The 23,390-nt window shown below is 35.3% G+C and overlaps 1 protein-coding gene across 4 annotated transcripts; it reads right to left on the reverse strand.

The window, feature by feature from the left end:
• Positions 1-5,397: 5,397 nt before the first annotated feature.
• On the reverse strand, positions 5,398-19,940 carry LOC111377526 (maspardin). Of its 4 annotated transcripts, XM_023000652.1 has the most exons (9): positions 19,686-19,940; positions 16,090-17,818; positions 14,867-14,992; positions 11,483-11,581; positions 8,820-8,962; positions 7,418-7,526; positions 6,831-6,938; positions 6,169-6,309; positions 5,398-6,078 (listed from the first exon to the last, which is right to left on the reverse strand). In XM_023000652.1, the coding sequence occupies exons 2-9, from the start codon at positions 16,090-16,092 to the stop codon at positions 5,698-5,700; spliced, it is 1,110 nt and encodes a 369-aa protein (XP_022856420.1). In that variant the 5' UTR covers positions 16,093-17,818; positions 19,686-19,940; the 3' UTR covers positions 5,398-5,697. The 4 variants fall into 4 exon arrangements, with proteins under 4 accessions (XP_022856420.1, XP_022856419.1, XP_022856418.1 ...); XM_023000651.1 differs by lacking the exon at positions 16,090-17,818 and having other exon boundaries at positions 6,169-6,282; XM_023000650.1 differs by lacking the exon at positions 16,090-17,818 and having other exon boundaries at positions 6,187-6,309; positions 19,686-19,939.
• Positions 19,941-23,390: the final 3,450 nt, after the last annotated feature.

Here is a 23,390-nt window from a genome sequence, read left to right on the forward strand (position 1 = left end):
CATCTAGCTGACGAATATTGGGCGATCTTCTCCTTCATTGCCAATATTCACTTTAATCAGAGGGTCCTGTGCTTGAGCGTATCCAGGTTTGGTGATCCTCATTATTTCATCGTCCAATTCCCTTATAGGCACTTCTTCTTTTAAACAAGCCACCTTGTTTACTTCTCGGCCAATATTTTATTCCAACTCGAACACTGCCAATTTGTCTCTCAATGCTTCCAAACCTGCTTCTTCTTTCGTCTTGTCCTTACATTCTTTATTGAAAATCATTAATTTGACTTTGAAGGCCTGAACATTGGCCATTTGCCTTTGTTGCTTACAACTTATTTAAAACTCCTTGATTACTCTTTTGCCAATTACTGGCTCTTCTAGGGCCACTATGTTTGGCTTCATTTGACTGAACATTTCAGTGAGTGCATCTACTAAAAACGACTCTTCACTCTGTGCAACAATTTGAGTTTTTTCTCCATCTTGGACTACTCTGACAGGTCCATAAATTCCTTCGTACATGAACATTTCCATTGAGTTTGCTTTTGCGACAAAAAGCCTATGATCGGCCTGCACCACTTCTGCTTCACCCTTATCATTTCAAAAAATTAGGCATTGATGGAGCGATGAGGGTATACAGCGACTTCCGTGTATCCAATCACTTCCCAATAACACATTGTAACTAGTAGGACCATCTATTACAAAGAAGACTGTGGTCCTAGTAGTTGTTCCTATAGTTATGTCCAATGGCATAACCTCTTTAGTTGAAGTTGCTCCTCTATTGAAACTTGTAAGGATGACTTCCGTTGGAATCATATCACTTTCTGTCTTTGCAAATTTCCTCATCATCCTAGATGGAATGATGTTTATAGCTGCTCCATTATCAACAAGTACTTTTGCCACATGTATGTTGTCAATTAAAGCTTTAATGTACAATGGTCTCAAGTGTTTAGTTAACTTCATGGCTGGTCTCTTAAAAATAACTTTTTCGGCAACATCTATTTTCACTTCCTGTTTGTCCTCTGTCAAGTTATCCTTTTGTGATAAGTCAACGTGCAGTATGTCGCACTGAGCTTCTATTTTCTGAATTTCTTTTTTACTGTTTTCTAATGCTTCTTCTTCGGCTATCCAACCTGTTGGAGGAGACATTATTCTTGGAGGTGATCCATACTTTTCAGAGCGAGGAACTCTCTTTTTTCCTTTTGGGCATCCCAGATAGCACGTAATAATCGAAAGAATGCCTAGACGGTTCCCCCAACAAGTCCACTTCACGAACCCCCTCTCGATGTAGTTGCTTCAATAGAGTATTGTGTAATACCCCCCTCTTTCTTCTTTCTGCTTCCAGATCAATTTCCTCTGCGATGTCCGTCATACCATCATCCCCTTCATCATCGTAGGCCCCTCTAGAAGTTTAGCCTTCTTTACATTCCAGCACACATGCTTCTTCTTCGTTATCCTCTCTTTCTTCTTTTTCTTTCTCTTTGTTCTTAAAATCATTGGCTAGTAAGTAATTATTAGCAATGATAGGAGGTAATGTACCAAAGTGAATAGTAAGGAGCTGATCTGGATCTTCTCCATCTCTTCTGTCTAACTCAAACTTCGATCTCCCAGAAGAAGTTTCTCGCAATTCTTCCATTGATTCACCTGTACTAATCTCTTCACTGTCTTTGAGAACATTTTGATTGGCTATCTCGAGTAGTTTAAACGCTTTAGGACGTGACATTCCCTGTTGTTGCCTCATCATTCGTCCATAGTTCCGTTGAAAACGCCTTTGTTGGGTTCTAGTCATCTCGTTGAAGGGTATCACCCTTCCTGCGTTATACTGGAACGAATGCCATATATTTGGTTGGCGAGGTTGTGGCCTGAATGTTCTCCCATTATTTACTGGCCTGAACTGCCTCTCAAAAGGCGGTCCCCTATAAAATGATGTACCTCGCCCTCTACCAGGCTGAGCGTTCGGGAAAAAACTAGGGCGATAGTGATGCTGCCATATCCCTGGTTTATCTGTATTTGCACTCACTTCATTTTTGCATCTTACACAAAGGACGTCTTCATCCTTTTTGGGCTCCTTCCCTTTGATACGTTCAAAGACACTGGGATGTGGCCCAGGGTCCTCTTCCCCGTCATCTATAACCAACTTGAATTTTGGCAACTTGTTTTTCAAACCAGTCGCCACCATGTTCACCCCAAGTGGCTGTGGAAAAGGGTTTTCATCCACTGCCATTTTCTTCTTGTCCTTGAACGTAATTCGTCCTGATTCAATGGCATCCTATAACACATGGCGAAAACCAAACAGTTGTTAGTCACATGTGACCATGCATTATGCCACTTACAATATTTTTTACCCTTAACTTGTTCAGGGCTTGACAATTTATGTTTATCGCTCAGCTTTATCTGTTTATCCTTATATAGTTTATCAAATATAAGGTCAGCTTTGGTTAAATCGAACGAGAACGTTCTAGTCTTTTTGTTTTCATCTTTTATAGGCTCATCCTTACCCGACAGTCTAGATTTAGCCATTATAGGACAAGTATACGTATCTCTTTTAATTAATTCGGCCAAACACATTTCGACTTGATCGTAATATTCGTCATTAATGGTATGAACGTTAAAATTTGGGTCTCTATAATAAGTCTCCTTGTTAGAATTTTTCATTTGCTCTTCTTCTCTTATTAATCGTTCATACCTAATCACGTTTGCGCTCAATTGAAAAAGATCAGGAAATTCCTTGTCTTGAATTTTTTTTTTCAAATCAAAGTTTAGACAATTTTAAGCGATTTTGACAAACTCCTTTTCGGACAAAGGTACAAAACATTTACTTCTTGTTGTCTTGAACCTTTGAAAGAAACCTTCTGCCCATTCGTTTGGCATTTGACGCAAACTCGTCAAATCGGCCAAAGTAATTTCAAACTCAGTCTTATAAAACTGAGCATGGAACAATTGCTCCAATTGTTGTCATGTTTGAACAGAGTTCGTTGGCAAATTGATGAACCAGGAGAAAACTACTCCTGTTAATGAACTAGGGAACAACCTCATTTTATGGTAGTCTGTTATTTTACCACTTTGCAGTGTGAATCGCCCTATGTGTTATAGAGTAGACACCTCTCCTAAACTGGTAAATAGTGAGAATTCTAGCACTTTATACCCTCTAGGCCATGGATATGTTTGGTCTATCCAATCAGGATATGGCTTTGTGTAAGTCGACCTAATGACAGGATGTACTCCAAAAGCCATCTGATCCTGTACTATTTCCATAATTTGATTCCTCAACATGACGTTGGGGTCATATGGAATTCCTATAGGTTGGTTGATCGGTTGATTTGCTTGAGACTTGATGTTTGGTCCTTGGTTGGCAACAAAGTTGCCTTGATTTGGGCCATTGTTACCATTAGCCTGAATATTTATTCCATCATTAACACGTGGAGCATTCTGTCAATTATTTAGGACATTGTCTCTTACATTTAGGTTACCCCCCAAGTTAGCTGTACCATTACCACTATTCTGATTTGGCATTACACCATCTCCCTGGTTTGAAGTAGAGGGACCAAAAGGTGGTTCCATCCCTTGATTTGGACTTAGGACTGGGGGATTATGTCCTACAATTGTCCTAACTTGAAAGTGATTTGCAAGATGCACAATTGGCTGACAAATTTGGCCTACTAACTTATTCATTATTTCATTCAGAGTATTCAATTGTTTGGCCATATTGTCATAATGCGCATTCCCATTCTGGGTAAATCTTTCCATATTATGAATATTTCGATTTACCTGTTCAACGACATCCTGTGTGAATTCTCCAAGTAATACACGCATGGCTCGAGGACTCAACTCTGTCATTGGTTCGTAACGACTGTGACTGCTCTGACTCTGTCCCTCTGTTCGTGGAGAGCTATGCTGCTCCTCATATCGCTCGATCACAGACTGGATTCCTCCCTGACTTGCAGCTTCCTTATCAGATTTGTGAGGCATATTGTTTCACCTTTTGTATCTTCAACACCAAACACCAATGTCCCACCGGGCATGCCAAATTGTTTCGTGCGGGTAGTCGCTAACAATTAAAAAAGGGATCAGACGATTGTGTAAGGAACAGACCTCTTGAGACAAAGTCCCAAAAATGGGTGTTTTATTGGCGATGTTTTACAATTAGAACTAAATAGAATGCCTCCAAGGGCCGCAAGCACACGAGTATTGAAAGAAATGTTTAAGTTTAAACTAAAAAATTGAAATTACATATTTTCTGTTTGAGAGTGTTTGATTCAGGGTCCTCTTCTCTATGTCTTCTCTTCCTTTTATATTCCTTTGATGATTTCTTCGTGACAACCACTTAGAAACTGCTTGATTGTTGTATAACTACCCACTTTCTTTATAGTGGCTAACTTGTAGGGGAACTGTCGTCCCTAACTGTCGCCATTACTCTTTGTCGTTCAACTGCCTTCAACTGGGCCCCTTGATTCGTGGAATGTGATAAGACCACTCAATAACTGTTTCAATAACTGTTATTCTGGATAATTATAATGTTTTATGTTTGCTAAAGTTCTGGGCGATTTGAAGGTTTGGACGAGAACGTGGTCATTGCTCTGAGCGACCGTAAGGTATGCTATTCGCTCAGATTTTGGGAGTCTTGCAAGCTTGGACGATGATGTTACTGTGTTCGTGGGCTTCCACTGCATTCATTAATAACCCCATCTGGGCCTTTATCCTGAATTACCCAATTGGGCTTCACTCTTTGGGCTATTTGATTTGGGAATTCCTTAATCGGGTTTCATTCCTTGGGCTATTCGATTTGGACTGCACTTTTAGTGTGTCAACAGTATGTATTGTAATTCCTTGGATGCCAACTAGCTGTGTGTTTAGTGGCGTTGCTTGTTTATATGTCCATTTCATGCCTTGTTTGTTTGTATAGAATTCGAGGATTTGTATCTGAAAATTCTCTGTCCACGATTCACTTTTTCTGCATTTCTCGGGTTCAAATTCCATTTATGCTATGAAATTGTTTTACAGGAGCTATATACATTATATGAACGGAAAACTACCGACTGGAATCATTCAACGCGATACCAAAGTATACCCATGAAAATTACCTCATTATCAAAGATAAATAGACAATGATTCATGACTCTCTACGGACCCCCCTTGTTTTGAAATAATCCATTGAACAATGGTTACTATTTGTTCTAGTCTATTGGTAATAATATAATAATTCTGTCCATATGAACAAAAAGAAACACCATTGCCATCACCATGATCATAATTTTCGTCTTCATGTTTTGGGTAAAATACTTAAATAAACAACAATAAAATGAGCATTGAAGAGATAAAACTGTAAAATCTAAAAAATATATTGAACAATGAATCAAGTAATCCACTATTACCTGCTTACGACGAACATCGTTATTCAAACAAAATTGCTTATTAAGGGTTTTACGAACTTTATAGAGTAATAAACATTGATGAACATTATTATCAATGGTCCAAAAATGTCACCATTGAAACTACCTAATCTTGAGTCTTGACAAGGATTACAAACAAACCATGAAAAAATCGGTTCAATAGAAATATTTTTATCGCCTATCCATCTCCTGCCGGTTCAAGGACTAGATGGTTCAAGCTACGTAGCACGATCTAATTAAAAAATATCGCTTAATTGAACAGGAAAGACATCGTAATGAGATACAAAACAAATTGCAAACAAACGATAATGTACAAAGTTCATCTACACAAGCTGTCTAAATTCCGACACTTCCAATCACTGTACAATGTTCCTGGGTAGAGATGCAGCAAATTGAGAATGATAAACTCGCATGTGAAGTTCGATAACACTTTATTAGCCGCTACGGTTTGCTCATTACTGTTAAATCCATTAAGCAAAAGTGGCGCGCTTTCCAAATTCTGAGTATCTGTACCTTCGGGAGCCAAAGGCAGTTCATTTTCATTCGAAGTGCTACCAGAGCCCCTCTTATCATCTTCTGGTGCATCGTCAGTATCTCTTCTTCCGTTCTTCTGTTCACTTGAACTCCCACCAGCACCATCCTTTGGCATGCCTATGACCAAGTCCGGTCGAGCTTCAACACCTACTCGTCTTAGGTGTAACTGTAGTTTTGAAGATATTAATCAAGTAATTATTGGTAGTCTACTTGCACGAGCACGAATTGTAAATAAAAAAAGGTTCTGCAAAAAAACCTGAAGATGAAGATTTACTTCATCTGGTCGTGAAAGAAATGGAAAATCACCGCCAGTCTTGAGAGATGCTAGTCTGGCACCAGGGTACCTTTCGATCACTTGATCTTTAAGTTGCTGAGGAATTGCACAAAAATCATTTGTCTTCAAGCAGCCGTAATCACACCAAAAAAAGTCATTCAGTTAGATAACTTTTCATCCTTTACATTCAACTCAAACTTATCTTAACTTCATTAACAATCACAAGGTTTTAAAACTTCAAGTACAGATCAAGACATTTTATTTCATCTAATGTAAGACTAGCTAGTCCAGTATCCAAACGTAGGAGCAGAAATAACAAGTATGCTGATAAAATTTTAAAATCCTTCTGTCGAAAAGGACTGTATAATAAACGCACTTGGAAGAATAGCCGCTGAGTTTACATGTTCAGTACGCACTACTCGATAATAATAGACAATACAATAAGCAATATTTTAGCATTTTTTCGTAAATACTACAGTTGACACCATCCAATCCTATGAAGATGTTATAAGTGGAAACATAAATAGATTGAAACATACACAAAATAAGTAATCTATGATGTACCGACACGGACACGTGTGTCCGACACGTTGATCTAAAGTTGAAATATCATGACACATTGATCTAAAGTTGAGTGAACATACATCCATTATAGTGATTAAGGAATCTGAAAGCAGAAGTGGTCCTACTGATGCAGCATCAACTGTCAAACTCAATCTGGAAGCCAAGTCTTCTCTCGACAGAGTTTCAACCTGCGGGGCAGTTTAATAATTACAGATTAAGTGCTCAAAAGAATCTACGGTCTAGTAACTTCACTTGGTACAAAACTCTAGGTAACCTATTGAACTGTGTTAATATTGTAAAAAAAGTTCAAAAATAACCAATCAAAAAACAAAAAGATGGGTCGTTTTATCTTTACCAATGAAGAAGAAACAGCTCTGTTCATAAATGTAATTCCTGGGGTGAGGATCTTTATACTTCGCATGATAATTAATCTACAGGTAAGGGGTAGTGCCAAAACCCCTATCTAAGTTCAGGTAGGAGCTTACTTAAACTTAGAAGGAATGCAAAAAGAAAGAAAAAAACACTAGAGATCATAGTTGGACGACTGACACCTTTTGATATTCTTTGATAATAAAGTAGCATACTGTATAAAATTAATTTGACACAATATGCTTGAATGTCATGACAACCACTAATATAAAGTTCACCAGGGCTCATAATTTATTACCTGAGCAACAACGAAGTCCACAGAATCTGCAATAAAAGGTTCATGGGGGCCATCACGAATCCCAGTTAAGACATACCTCTTCAATAGAAAAGCCGGAGTCCAACCAACACTGTCAAAGACCAAGCCCGCATTAGAATAACTTAGCATGCTAAAAGATTATCTTCAAGTGTAACAAACACATGCCAGATACAAGGCATCATCAGCAGAAGGTTCTTTCGTGGATTATGACTCAACAGACTAATTCGTCCCATGCAAAAAAAGGGAACTAAAGGATTTTTGGAAGAAAACTTCAAAAGTGGGGAGGAGAATGATAAAATCTCCTATGTTACTTCGACTCCTATAAATGCGTGAAATATCAACATCAGACCCTTGACACTTGTGTGACATTTGATTGATCAAGAAAGTATATCAAAGATGTTTAATTGTTTTACAGTTATTTCAAATATAAATGAATTTCATTCTGTCTTGATGATCAGATGACTTTACCATAGAAATACAGAAAAAATATTTATGTTTTTCCAGTCTTTGTATGCAGATTTCACAGATCTGACAATACCAACGTATAGACACATACATACAATTTAAGCAGAAGGGTGTCTACGATGAATACCTGGCACCATATTTGAGCGAATAAAATTAAATTAACTTAGTAACAATATACACAACAGAGGTAGAATGACCAGGAGATCTAGAAGTACGAATTACCACTAACTGGTGTTTGTACAAGTAATCCCATTGAGAATCATCACTAGTCCCTTAATTATCTAGTACAACTTTAGTTTATCATAAGCATCATGTTTGCTTCCCACTTTCTTTTTGACCCATTTTTCTGGCTGGAAGGAAGTTTCATGAACAATTGACACCTGTCACATAATAAATTTACTACCAATATCCCAAATGTAAATCATTCATTCTGGTCATGGATTCCATAACCTGGGGTCTAAAATAGAGAAGAAAGCTGACAGTTACCACTTTAAGCCCCTGTTCGACATCCATTATAAAAAGAAATTTTGGTAAAATGTAGCATGGAATAGTATTTTTTGAGAGAATGTGTGGTTGAAAAGAAGAGAGAGAAAAATATATTAAAAATTTAAAGGGTGTCAAACAACGGCTAAATTTTATTCGGTGGATAAATAATTTGAAATTTACTACCAATATCCCAAATGTAAATCCTTCTTTCTGGTCATGGATGCCGTAACCCGGGGTCTAAAACAGAGCAGGAAGCTGACAGTTACCACTTTAAACTTTCTTCAGTCAATAAATAATTTGAATAGGATCAAGAAGAAATTGATCCACTTAGAAGGCTAGAAAGGGAACAATATATGATTTGACAAGATAATGACTAATATTAGATCAAGCTTGTGTGCATCCAATCACAAGTACAGCCTCATGGATAACATACATGGGAGCCCATGGCATGGCTGCAGAAAAACTACTTGTCTCCAAAAATGTGTTTGAGAGTACCAATGACCTAACTCGTCGTGGGCGATGCTGTGCAAAAAGTTGAGCTAAGAAGCCTCCAAGAGATGTGCCATAAAGATGTATCTGGTAAATACAAATGAAACAGCCACTTCAGTTTATGATTAACTAATGTCATCACATCCGTTAGACAATGAAAGTGTAGGATGTACGGTAAAAAGCAGTAGGTTCCTCTTCCAATACACTTTCAAGAAAATTGATTGTTTCTTTGAAACTCAACAGTAAAGATCAACTTCTTTGTTGTACCAAAGACACAAAAGTGATCCTTGTGTCCTCATCCTTTTGAGTCAGACCTGTGTCTCCTGGGGTGGCATGTTTGCGGTAAGGAAAATGGCGTTTGAAAGATCAAATAAATCAATAAAAGTATTTTCATATATACTTCTGATGTGTGAAGTAATTGGACCTATGTGCTACTGATATTTATTTCATTTGTCAGTCACATTTTTATTAATTTTGGGTCATGCTAATGGTTGGTAAGTTTCAGTCTACCAAGTGGTTCATAAGTTTATTTGGTCAAATGTGTATTTATATGATTTTTAATTCTCGTGTCTCAACTCTGACATCATATCTTTTCAAAGAATTCCTTGTGTTTTGTCCATGCCGTATCAGCATAGGTCTACAGTATACAAAAGAAAGGAAATATTTTTTTCACATGAACAATATGCCATATTTCCCTACCAATCCTCACCTGCATACAAAAATACCATCCAAACGACCATAGAAGTTTAGGCTACCAACAACCTTGTGTTCCCAGTTTTACTGTCAGAAAACAAAGTGTCTGCCCCAAATTTATTATGTTGGTCATGCTACTGCTGCCAACAACCTCAGCTAAAAGTGCTGTAAGAACGTCTCCAAAATACTCTTTAAACATATGACACTCTCTATTTTAGAGAGTCAACCCTTAAAATTGAAAAATTACGTTCCAAGAGACTCTTTAAATTATCATTTTAATTTAGAGAGTGAGTTTATAGAGCCAAACTCACTCTCTATAATTAAGCCCTTGTTTGATTCACTTTAAAATTTTAATACATTTTTCTCTTTTCTTTTCAATCACACATTTTTTAATGAAAAAATATTACATGTAAATAAAAAACATTTCCTTTCTTTTTTCATCACACATTCTCCAAAGAACTATTATTCCAAAATGCATTTTACCCAAATTGCTCATTATAACGATTGTCAAACAGGGGCTAAATGCATTCAAAGTATGAGGAAAATAATAGAATACTTTGGAGGAAAGCTAGTGAAAATAGAAGATAGAGAAAAGCAATAAATATTTTTTGGGAGATTAAAATTAAATGTTAAATATAAAGAGGCTGTTGAAGTACTTAAAAATTTTGCTCTCTAAATTGTAGAACATACTTTTAAAATATAGAGTCTGTTATAGGTGCTCTAGGGAAAAAATAGGAGATAAAAACTTCCATCTGAAGCATAGGCATCATGATAATTGTTCCAAACTATAGTTTAACGTAACCTAATTGATGTTAAGTTTGTGAAGATATAACATCAAATCTTTTTTTTTTATTTCTTTTTTGAACAATATACAGCACAGAAATGACCCACATTTGGATTTCAAAATAACAAAATTTATAACGACGAGAAAAAAGAAAACCTCAGTAAGCAATCTCATTGCATCACAAAAGATTATCCCTTTTTGTATGTTCCAGTTCAGTACCTTCTAGTAATAATTTCTAGTGGAGAAGGATGAGAACCCTGAACCAATTAGAAGTAAAGCACCGAATGACTGAACTTCACAAACAAATTTACTAAAATATGTAAAGGTACAGGTACAGGTACAGACAGAGCTAATGCTCATAATTTAATGTATGATCTTCGTAAGGACTCTGGCACACTCTGGCCCTGCCAACATAATTGGGCAATCATGTCTAGAAATAGGGACTGCCAATATATTTTTACAACAGTCACACCATCCGCCCACAGCTGATATGAGACAGGACAAATTAATTCTCCCACTCAAATGCATGACATACTCATGCATCCAACCCGTAGTCCATGACCTACTCCACTAGTCAAAACACACAAATAACATGGTTCATTTTCCTCCCAATTCATCAGTTTACAACAATACGATCCAGGAACAAGGATATCCTTGGTAAGCTTATGCAAGTCAAGTATCAGGTAGAATTCCAAAGTTAAATCTCAATCATTGCCTATGGCATCTTCTTTTTATATTTGAATATCGAGCCCGATCAAGTGTCCTCTAAATAATACTTCAGATAATCATATAATACTACAGATTTCCGTAGAGAGAAAAAAATTGTCAGTAACCTAGAGAAATGTCCGAACACTGCTAGTGAAACTACTGTTATCTCTTAGGATAAAAGTCCTGTTCCATGTGAAAGGCAATTCTCCAAAGCAAAAGGCACAAGGAAAAATTGAAGAGTTTGAAATAATTTACTCTAGAAAGCTTTGATGAACACGAGATATTCAGGTCAATCATAGCACAATTTATTACACTAGGAGTCGGAATTGATATGATGAAATTAGAAAAAGAAGGCATTTAAGCAAAATAAGGATTGGAAAGATGAAACACAATGATTTGTGAAAGACAAACAGAAATCTTACGTGATGAACATCAATAGCATCCAGAAACTTCTCAAATGCTTGAATCCATTCGTGGTGGTTCCACACACGTGGAATATCAACAGATATCACTCGGTAACCCTGAAGAAGATAAGATGATTTACTTCATTTTGTCAACTATAAGATGTGCTCTATCCTAGGTACAAAACTAAAAGATCCCGAACCGCAAGAAATAAAATCAAACAACATTCTTGCTATCTACTAAGTCCCTTTTGCATTATACCAACAACAAATGACACCAGATTTACAGTGTCACATGAATAGATACATCCACAAAATGATGAAAATGATACCTCTCCACAGAAGTGAAAATGGATATTTCTGGCAATTAAAGTTGAATAATGATGATAAAAATTGTATATCTACAGAAAAGTGGGAGCTAGACTTGGCAATATAAACAAGAATGCTTATCCGAGCTGCAGGAACATGTACATTCACATACAGAATATGGAATTGTAATGTAGTCTTAATCTTAATTATTTCATTCTGTTACTTTCTATTTACTTCATTAGCTTCAAGTGTCTAGAGTGACCAAGTGAGAAGATCAATTATTTTCCTCATTAGATTTCGTCTCCAGTATTGAGAGGATTCTAAAAGTTTGGATAGACGGAAGAGATCATTTCTGCCAATGAGGGGGAAGATTAACTTTTATTCAATCAGTTCAATAAAACATTCTCATCTGTTATATCATTCTTAAGGATGCCAATTAAGATTGTCGCGAGTATGGTTTGGACCAAAATGGATGGGGTTTCAAAAGAAGTGTTAGAAGTTCCCTCAGAAACCTTGGAAGTTCAAATCCAAAGGATTTTCTTCTTTTACCTGATTTATAAAAGTGGATGTGGGTGCAGCCCGCAGGGGATGTGATTTTTCTTGTTGGATTGGCACTTGCTCTGCTTCTTCAGTTCCAAGAATCTAATCTTTCTTTGTTTAAAACATTTCCAGTAAATTCTGTTGATTCGCTACTTAATAACATAAAATGGATTGGAATTTTCAGTTTCAAATGTAAGATATTATATATATGTTTTGTCTATCGATCATTCTCAATAATCATTTCCCAGAACTTCTCAAACTGATAAAATGTTGTGAATGTTTAAGTACTTGGAATTTTTCTCTAGTAGGTCATTCTTCTGTACTCTTGTTGATTTGCCAAACCACCCCATCTTTGTCTCATTCAGGTTCATTTGGAACATTTAGATCCCTTACCAATATCCTTCTATGACTGGTGTAAATATTAAAATAGCTAGTTGTTAACCTTTGAGTTGACTCAAAAAGAAACATCCTTATATCTCTCTCCCCTCCATGGTGTGGGAAGTATGGAAAGGATTCAGAAGGTATTGATCACTCAGTTTTACATTGCAACATGGCTCTGATGTGGACTTCTTCAGGAAGCCAGCTTTAATTCGGCTGTAATGAGTTACCTCTTGAAAAGACAGTGTTTGGTAAGGGCATGAGGGTTATGAGTGTGGAATGCGACAGTCTTGGCCATGTTTCAATAACTTGGACAGAGAGAAAGAATGGGACATTTGAAACCTGAGATCAAGAAGCTTCTAAATAAAGTTTCTTCTTAATTATCCTTAGCTGAAAAGCTTTATTGTATTCCTAAGTTTTTTATTTAGTTTGGTTTTTTCCTTATGCTCCATATCAATTTGTATTTAAGCTTCTATAATAAATAAATTCAAATTTTTCTATCACGAATACTTCAACCACACGACTTGGCCCACTGAAGATATCCTCTATTCGATAGTTTACCTACTAGATAGCTTTTGTTACTTGAACATAAATGAGCGTCCAACTACCTAAATTTCTATAATTACTCAAGTTATCATTTTTGTATTATATACCAAATCTATTGCTCACTTCTCATAATACTATGAGTTTGTTTTGCTTTCACGTGCTTATGAGGTAGAAATAGAAATAAAGTAAAAAGGGCCAAGACCATAAGCGAATACATTCTATTGGTAGAATTGGAACGCTTAACGCCAATTATATTAGCATCATCTGTTATTAAACTAGATTTGAGTAGGGATGGCACCCCGGGGGGGGGGGGGGGGTGGCTTATATATATTTCTTTTACTTTTGAAAGTCTTTCTAGGGTAATTTGGAAATTTAACTAATGGACTTAGGTCAGTTCAGGTTTGTTCATAAAAAAGTTGGGTTAAAATGCTTTTTAAAAAATTATGAATTTTCTTTTTAAATAAACATATAATCGGGGCGGGGCAGCAAAACCCCACCCAGATACCCCGTCAGGAATGCCAATTCTTGCTCCATCCGGAACAGGCATTGTGGGCGCGGATATTTCCGGTCAAATTGCCATCCCCAGATTTGAGGCTTCCTTTGTAGTTAGAAATGTCACTTAGGAGCTTAAGTGACTCACGATGCCACAATCGGAGACTTCAAAATTGAGACGTCAGGATCACATGAACTTATTCAGACAAGGACTCCATATATTACTACGTGATTATCTAGGCAGGGCCACCATGACATGACGTGTGGCAATAAAAATACTCATAAACAGCCTGACCAGAAAAAGTCGAAAAAGATTTCAGATTGGAGGAGGGCATAAGAAATAGATCTTTTGTTAATGGAACTGATTAGGTAAGAATGAACGTCTATCCAAAGAATTGTCACTACTTCCGAGAGCACAAACCTGTTGAGCTCTCATTTAATAAGGCTAATGAAGAAATTGCCCGCACCAATACAATTTTTTCAATTGAAAAGTGTGCATACAAATCATATGCCAGATAATATGCAAAATTAAAATACACTATAATACACCATGTTGTAAGATTGTGGGGAAACAGTCTCCTCCCATCCGAAATTATTTTGCATCTCAAATCTCATTTTTAAAATTTAAAGAAAATCATTTAAGCATATCAATCAGCAAAAAGGAGAAAAATTCTTATTCTATTTTCATATCTTGGAATATGCCGCGTGACAGTAGGTATTTAAACAACCCCCCTCCCCCAGCTTTTAGTTAGGCAATTGGTGCTTGAATGCAGGGAGGGCAAATTAGGTCTTGCTTTATGCCCTTTTAAGATTCAAACGTTATGCACACCATCTAATTAATCATAGGACATCTATATTTGCATTTCAAGATTGTTTTATATGTCCTTCATTATTTTTAAATTTGGAAAAATTAATTAATATTAAATGCTAATATTGTTGATGGTCGAGGAAAGTAACGCTGGTCAAAATACCTCTCCTTTGTCTTTGACTAATTTGAGAGAAGTTTTATCTATCCGATAGGCGCATGGGATATAATTAGGAATTCTCCAAGCTTACATTAATTTCATTCAAGAAAAAATGAGATTTTCCCAGGCAATGAAGATTACCTAAAAGAAAAATTATATATAATGAACTCAATACCTTCATGGATAATGACAGGATTTGTTTGTAGTACACGTCCGTAGTTCCAGCTGTACCAGGAAGACAGATTAGTGGAGGCACAACTTTGGGGCCAAAATCATAGTATCGCCACTGCTTTGAATAAATCTACAAACCATTTTAACGAAGCCTTTCAGGTACCTCATTAGAAACACAACAGAAGTATTGACATATCAATGCAATAGCTCAAGTTGACTTTCCAGAAAAAGCGATAATGACCACAGAGGCCTAAAAGTCTATACAAAGAAAACAATTCATGACATTATATTGAATACCATCGAAACTGCTGAGCATGTTTGAATTCCTTAAACTAAGCAACTCCTTAGAATCCAGCTGAGACTCTTGACTTACTCCTAAACTCCACATAGAAACATTTTCTATAAAATCATTGAAAGTTGATATCAAGCTCAAGTTCATTAATATGCTATAAAGTTACAACTGATGATATTAACTATAATTGAAAATGTGTTCATTTTGCAACAATTTTTGGATATAAATCATTTTTCTCCATTTTCTCATTCTTATTATCAGCTCTCTTTTCATACCACCCATCTCAATACTTTCTATTTTCTTGAGGTGTTCTTGCCATAGCTTCCTAGATAAAGCATTGGTGAAAAGGAGTACAGGAAGGAGACAAACGAAGTTTTGGCAAGTGATTTGCCCATCTTCAACATATAGGGTAGGTCATAAAGTGGTTCCAAAACCCATTTTTTAGGGGCATTTGGTAGAAAACAAGATGTAGTAGGAAAGAAAGTTGTATTATTTTCCCTTAATTATCACAATTATATGAGCTCAATTTATAATACAAAAAGAGCCAAAAAAAGGTAATCTCCTAATCTAGGAAAAAAGAAATTTTCCTAATCTAAATAAGGTACACAATCCATCACACAACAATACATAATCAATCCCATAATATACGGAATTTCTATACTCCCCCTCAAGTTGGATTATAGATGTTGATCATATTCAACTTGTAAATAAAATCCTCAAAAATTGGTTGGGATAGTCCTTTTTTGAAGATATCTGCAATTTGTTCTTTTGTAGGCACATAGGTCATGCATATAATCCCGTCTTCAACCTTTTTTTCTTTTTTTTATGAAGTGTTTGTTACCTTCTACATGTTCAATTCGATCATGTTGGATTAGATTTAGGGAAATGTTGATAGCTGTCATGTTGTCACAATAGAGATTGATTGGAGATTTTACCATAGTTTGTACTTCTTATATCAATTTCTTTATCTATAGTCCTTCACATATTCCTTGTACAGCTGCTCTTAATTCAACTTTAGTACTACTTCTAGCTACCACATTCTGCTTCTTTTATTGATCCAGCCCAATCGTTTACTCACATCTGCTTCTTCAAAGTAATAAAGTCTCTCACATTTCTTAGCACCGCCAATCGTCTTCTCCAATAATACGTCCTAAAAAATACAATAAGACGAAAGGAATTTAGCAGAGCAATTGGAGTTTTTCGTTAATTGACTAATTGACAGTAAGTCGCAAGATAAATTGGGAATGTCAAGAACAGACTCAAGTGTTATCGAATCAGAGATTCAAATACTCCCTTTTCCCGCTACATGCGAGAGTGAGTCTTCTGCAATTTTAACTTTGATATTGCCAGCGCAAGTAGAGTAGGTCGAAAAAAGATGATAGGAGTCCGTCATGTGATCAGACGCACCCAAGTCAATAATCCAGGGAGCTTTGGAACGAGTGATTGTATGTAATGCTATCAGAAAATTAACTTTGTGAGCGAGCGAGCATGAAGGAATAGATGACTGGAAACTTGAAAGCATTTTATAGAGTTGCTCTAACTGTCCTGGGTTGAAAGCAACGTTTGGAGTGGAAATAGTTTTTTCTTCGATAGGATCTATATATGCTTGGTAGCCACGATTCTTGTTATTTTGTCTTGATTTCCAATCCGTTGGTTTCCCATGCAAGTCCTAACATGTATCTTCTTTATGCCCCGATTTACGACAGTGATCACACCAAGACGTCCCCTTTGATTTAAGCCAAACCCATTTGTAGTGAGCCCATTTCAGCAAGCCCACTCCATTTAAATCAAATTGTTGTAGGCCCATTAGGAGATTGAAAAGACCCAAGTTTTTTTAGTAATCGGGCAGCCCATTTAACACAACACCTTTGGATATTAACGCTGACCCAAACTCCTCTTCTTCAGGCTTGCTTATTCTTCCTTCCTTCAAAATTACGTTCCTCCAGTTTTCCTCTCTGCGCACTTCGGCGAATGCCTCACGCGATGAAGGTAAGGGTCGCTGGCTCAAGATTCTACCCCTTACATCATCTAGGTTACAATCTAGTCCGGCTAGAAACTCGTAAACCTCTCGTTCTCCAATTTCTTTTTGTATTGCACTCTATCAGCCAGACAATCCCATTCTTCTTTCGTATTTTGGTCGAGTTCTTGCCAAAGAGAATTCATTTTCAGATAGTATTCGATCACTTCCCTTTCTTTTTATTTCGTTTGCCACAACCTTGTTTTGATTTCAAAAAATTTGGGAGTCCTCAGAATCTGAATACATATCACGCACTACTTCCCACACATCTTTCATCGTCAGTAGAAAGAGATAAGTTTTTCCAATTGCGAGTTTCATGGAGTTGACTAGCCACGCAATCACCATTGAGTTTTCCGACCTCCAATTTTCCAAAAGGGCGGTGGCAGTTGAGGCAAGTTGCTTTTTCTCTCCGATAAGATATCATAGCTTTCCTTTTCTGTCGACGATAAGTTTAATGGATTGAGCCCATTCTCGACAATTCTTTCCATTCAATTTTTCCACGGAAAGCTGGAAAGATAAATTATCGAGGCTTTCCGAGCCCATGGTGGAGAGGAATTCTCCTTCACTATTTAGAGGCTCTGAAGTTGTCGACTGAATGTTGTTTTCTGCCATTGACTGTTGACAACTAGGTCATGAAGACTCGAGCTCTGTGTAAAACGAGATGTAGTAGAAAAGAAAGTTGTATTATTTTCACTTAATTATCACAATTATATGAACTCAATTTATAATCCAAAAAGAGCAAAAAAAAAAAAAAAAGCCAATCTCCTAATCTCAATGTTTTGAAAATCGACCTGATCATCGACCCCGAAAAAGGTGAAGGGTTAAGGGTCAAAAGATTTAACCGAGGTCGAACCAAGATCGAACCGGATGCAATAAATATATACAAAAATAATAAAATACTATGAAAACAATAATTATTTAAAATTTTCATATTAATAATTTGTTAATTAGATTCATTATCCTACAATTAGTCTCGATACTTCAAAAATAAAAAATTAATATGTTAAAATAGTTTTGCTTTGCTAAATTAAAATGGTTTAAACTTATAGAAAATGATATTTAAAATTAATATATTAATAATAAAATGCAATTTAAGTTAATTTGAAAATTATATAAATGAAAAGATGAAGGTGGATATTACAATTTAGTTAGTTGAGATTCAAAATCAAATTAGTTGGGATTCATGATTTTGATTGTTATTTTAACAATTTTTGTTATGCTCCTATCCTACATTGAAAGTTCATGAAATCATTGGAAAGAAGTGCGTCTATAAAATGCGCTATTGCACATTGAAAGTTTATGAAACCATTTGTGAGAGGTGCATCTATAAAAAAAGCATGTCATCCAATATTTCTCTATGAGCTTTTGAATTGTAGTTTATGAAGCCCATTTATGAAGTTAAACTTTTTTAAACTAGAAAAATAAATTTGGAAAATGACAAAATCGTGACCAGTTCACCAGCTTAAGGTTAAATCGGCTGATTCGGTGGGTTTTTAAGCGGTTTAGTCATAATCGGTTAATCGGACATAATTGGTCCAATTTCCGGTTTTACCGCTTGACTCGACAGGGCCGGACCGATTTTGACAACATTGCCTAATCTAAGCAAAAAGAAATATTCATAATCTAAATAAGGTACACAATCCATTACACAATAATACATAATCAATCCCATAATATACGAGATTTCTACACATTTTAACTTAAGCTTCCATTTCAGTGCACTTCTGTCTTTGTGGATGGAAACTACAGATCTACTTCTATAGATTTGACAAAAAGACACTTTGCCTAATCTCAAATATAGACAAAATATTGGAAGCTTGAGGACTCAATTACCAAGAAAAAAGGTTGAGGACCCCACCCCCGCTCCTACAGGTTTGAAATGTGCATACAATTTTCCCATCATTGTAAACTCAAGAAAGAAGTGTTATCGAATGATTTCCCGCATTTCTTTCCAGTATGGAACATGATCAAGTCTATCCCTTAACAAATTGAATCTCCCAGGACCCAAATTGGAATAACTTGAGGAATAGTTCACCTTCATAGAAATAAAAATAAAATCAAGAATTGATTGCAAGAGAACCTACTCAGTTCCATAGAACTAATTTCAAGGCATTCCCATTCTTAAAAATTGCTCTATCTTTTCTGATAACTAGAGAGTACACCAAACTGAAATAAGATGAAAGTAAGCAAATAAATCCACCAAACAACAAAAGCAACAAATTCACCAAAACGATTGTTTATGAAATAAAACAATAAGCCATAAAGGTAAGGTCTTGAATTCATTAACTTAAGATTCGAAATTATCAACTAATTCAAATAAATTAAAATTCAAGATTTATAAATAATTACGTTCTCATTGATCCACAAAATAAGAATTAAAACTGAATCAAATACATGCCCAGATGAGAAATGAGACTAATGTGCAAAACCCATTATTAAGAACTCAATAATAAAAAGAAAATAGATGAACTCAATAAATTTTAGGGAAAAGTATTAAAAGTAAAGGGAGCTCACGGGGATCTTGTGAAGGGGGACCTGAGACTTGAAGTGGATGTAATCTCCGGGCGCCGAAAAGACGCCTTTCATTGCTGTTTTTGAAACTGTCTACTCCATAAACAAGCAAATATCTATGTATAATTGGTCTTAGCAATAAATTTTAATTGTAATTGTCAGAATGTTGAAATTTTTAATTTTTGCGATCTGCGTCAAAAATTTAACTGCGTCAAAAATTTAAGAAGACGTATTTGAGCTGCGATTTATGGGATTTGACGAGGTGGAGAATGAAGAGGAGCCACGTGGTGGTGAGACCTTATTCATGTTAACAATCAGTCAAGTTGACGTACATTACAAAGGCATCTTCATCTTATATGTCAAATTTGATATTGAATTTAGGTCCATATATTTAATTGATCATTGAAATTTAAAATATCGATTTTTGATCATTAAATTTAACGTACAATATTTTTAAAATTCCATGATCAAAACTCAACTTTTTAAACTTTAGTGAGCAATCGAAGATATGAACTTAAATTCAGTGATCAAAACTTGACATTTTAAATTTCAGTGACCAATCAAAGACATGAAATTAAGTTCAGTGACTATTAGAACAATTATTTCGTCAAATTTCCTTCTTTTTTGTTTTCCAAGTTTCTAACTAACATAATTTGTAAAATCTTGAATTTATGTTGTCTTTTTGTTGAGTTTCCAACTAGATTAAGCCTCTGTTTGATAATAATTATTTTCATTTTTTGTACATACTCATTTTTAATTACATATTCACATAATAAAATATTCTGCACGTAATCCCAAATTTTTTTCCTATCTTTTAATAACATATTCTCCTAAAAAATATTATTCAAAACTTTGTTTTCCGTCAAACGGGCTAATAGTGAAAAGTGGCAAAATCTTAGCTTTTTCCTTAATTTTGAGCAACGAGATACTCTTGAAAATCAAAACATGTTAAAATGCATACTCTCTTATACCAAGTGAAAAATATAATGTAAATTTGGATGGATCTTTCACAAATCAAGCCGAGTTTGACCATCAAATAAGTTAAATGGAGAAGAGCTTGAGCAAACTTTTGCGAAAAGCTCTAAAATGTGCCTAAGAAATATGTTGCTGGCTCAAGTTTGCTCAAGCTCTAAAATGCGCCTAAGAAATATGTTGCTGGCTCGACTAGGGATGCCAAACTTGTAGCTCGAGTTATATCTCTAGTGTTGAGAATTGAGAAGTATTTCCACATGATTTAACTAACTTCATTGAATGGTTCGTCAGAATAATTTAACATATTTAGTCATAGAAAAATGAAAGCATCTTTTAAAATAAAAAGCGATTGTCCAACAAGAGAACTCAATCAAAAAATATTTGCTAAAAAATGTTGCATTAGACAACTCATAATTCACGTTATGGAATATATTTATCAAGTGAATAAGTACAACATCGATCCTTAATACCTTTTACAAAATTGTAGCCAAAATTTTTGATTCAACGTGTTTTTCAAGTATATCGACAGAAGGATTACATACAACTGAAAAATATGTCTTTAAGGTGCATTTGCATCCCTGCAACTACTCGGTCAAAAAATTTGTAATAGTTGAGCACACATCGCATGTCCTCATGTAACTATTGTAGAAATTCAAATGAGCTGGCCTAAAAAGTTGTGCTAGTTGTTTTTTAAATTCAAATGTTAGACAATGGCGTATATTATGAAGCTCATTCCTCAAATTACCAAGAATATTTTGACAAAACCAAACTCATCTGTTGAATCTGCACATATTGTAAGTTTTAACGACATGCTCATAAACATACTTGTTATAACTTGAAATCATAAAGGATAAGATTACAAGAACACGGATAATTCCTCAAAACTCAAAAAGAAACATTAGCATCAAGGAATCGATCAATTTTGGACTCAGAAACATTGTACCCTTCTGTATAAAGGAAGCGACCACAAAACCCCTAACCCTCAAAAGGTTATTACGCAGCTACTTTAATGGACGGAGACCAACTACACTGATCTCAGCCCTACCTTTCTAAGTAAAGAATAATATAGAGGGTGTTTGATGGAGATTAGAATTAGATTTTTAGTAGATTGCAATAGAAGTTTTTGAAATGTGTGATTGAAAAGTTGTAGGATCCATGAAAAATGTGGTTAATATTAATTGTTAAACTTTCACTTAGATTAAAATCATATTTTAATCCGTACCAAACGGGCTCATAGACTCTAACAACACAAGAAAATACTCTAAAACCAACAGTTTAGAGGAATACACAAAGGAGATGAAAGGAACAAGAAGAGACTCCATAGAGATCCCAGAAGGCTCTAATCAAAAAATAAGATCAAAAGTGAATTAGGGTGACCACTTAGGTTCTATTTATACTCCTCTTCATCACCATTGATTTCAAGTGAATGATCAAAGAGTCCAGAGCAATACACGTGTCTTCTTATATTGGGTTTGGGCTTGGGCTTGGGCTTGGGTCTTTTCATTCTATATTATCGAGCAATGGTTAAGCAGTTAAATGGATCGAGCCCATATTTCAACATTGCACAAATGGACTGGATCCAATAAATGGCATCACAGCCCCCACAATACCAAAAGATCACAAAGGTAGATAAAGTGATGACACCAATAAGTGGATAGATTTCATTAGCAAATATTAGTGCCTTTATTTATAAATTTGATACATTTTCTTGATCACTTACTTCTACAACTCGATCGTCTTCTTATCAATGACTTCTCTCACAACATGGAGCAAAAGGTAAATACATTGATCCTTTCATGTCCGACTAATTCTTTTTTATTATTATTTTTTTTTTTAAGAAATAGATGAAACCGTTTGAGGACAAATGGCCGTCTATAATAGATATAGACTGCACGTACAAGGATATAGACAATTCACAGTACATATTTTTATTACACTAGCAGCTTTAAGCATGCAATATATTATATTTAGCCTAGAAGGCCAAAAATATATGTACAAAAGATTATTATCTTATATAAATGAAAATGGCATAATGATATCTCAATTAATTCAATATATGTTTGATAAAATCGTCCGTGGAGAACTTAAGTACTAAAAATAAAAAAAGTTAAATACCCACCTACAATAAATTAAAGATTGAAGACTAAGTTATGACTATTTTAAATTAATACTCTACGATATATGAAACAACGGCTTGAGTTCTATGGACCCAGTTATAATCTTTCAAATTTAATTAATTTTTTCGCTCTTGAAGGTGTATGACTATGGCCAAAAATAATAATAGAATCAATAGTACTACATTTACAGAGAAAAAACATACAAGCATTTTACAGAATACAAACGTTAGTGGAGTCCACCTCAATAAAAAATTCACATGGGGCCGCCATATGTCTTCCCTGTAAAACCTCTGTGAGAAAATGCTTGAACATTGGACATTTTCCATGAAAAATTCTGACAACTAGGCTCTAGGGGAATATGGTCTCTCTTATTCACATGACAATCTACTATTTTTTATTCCTTAATTTACTTGTAATTATAAGGTTTCTAGTATACGAATATGTCTGAAAACCAATAATTAGAGGGTTTGACCTGGATGGAGCGCTATGGGGAAATACAATTAGAGTAAAATAATTTGAAATATTCACGATATATAACGTTTAATTAAAATGAACTATTTGGCATATCTCATGTATTTACCGACTTAAAAATTTAATATCCTTTGTTTTGGTTCCATTT

The sequence above is a fragment of the Olea europaea genome, unplaced genomic scaffold (genome assembly GCF_002742605.1).
Source record: "Olea europaea var. sylvestris unplaced genomic scaffold, O_europaea_v1 scaffold1667, whole genome shotgun sequence".
Lineage (NCBI taxonomy): Eukaryota > Viridiplantae > Streptophyta > Magnoliopsida > Lamiales > Oleaceae > Olea > Olea europaea.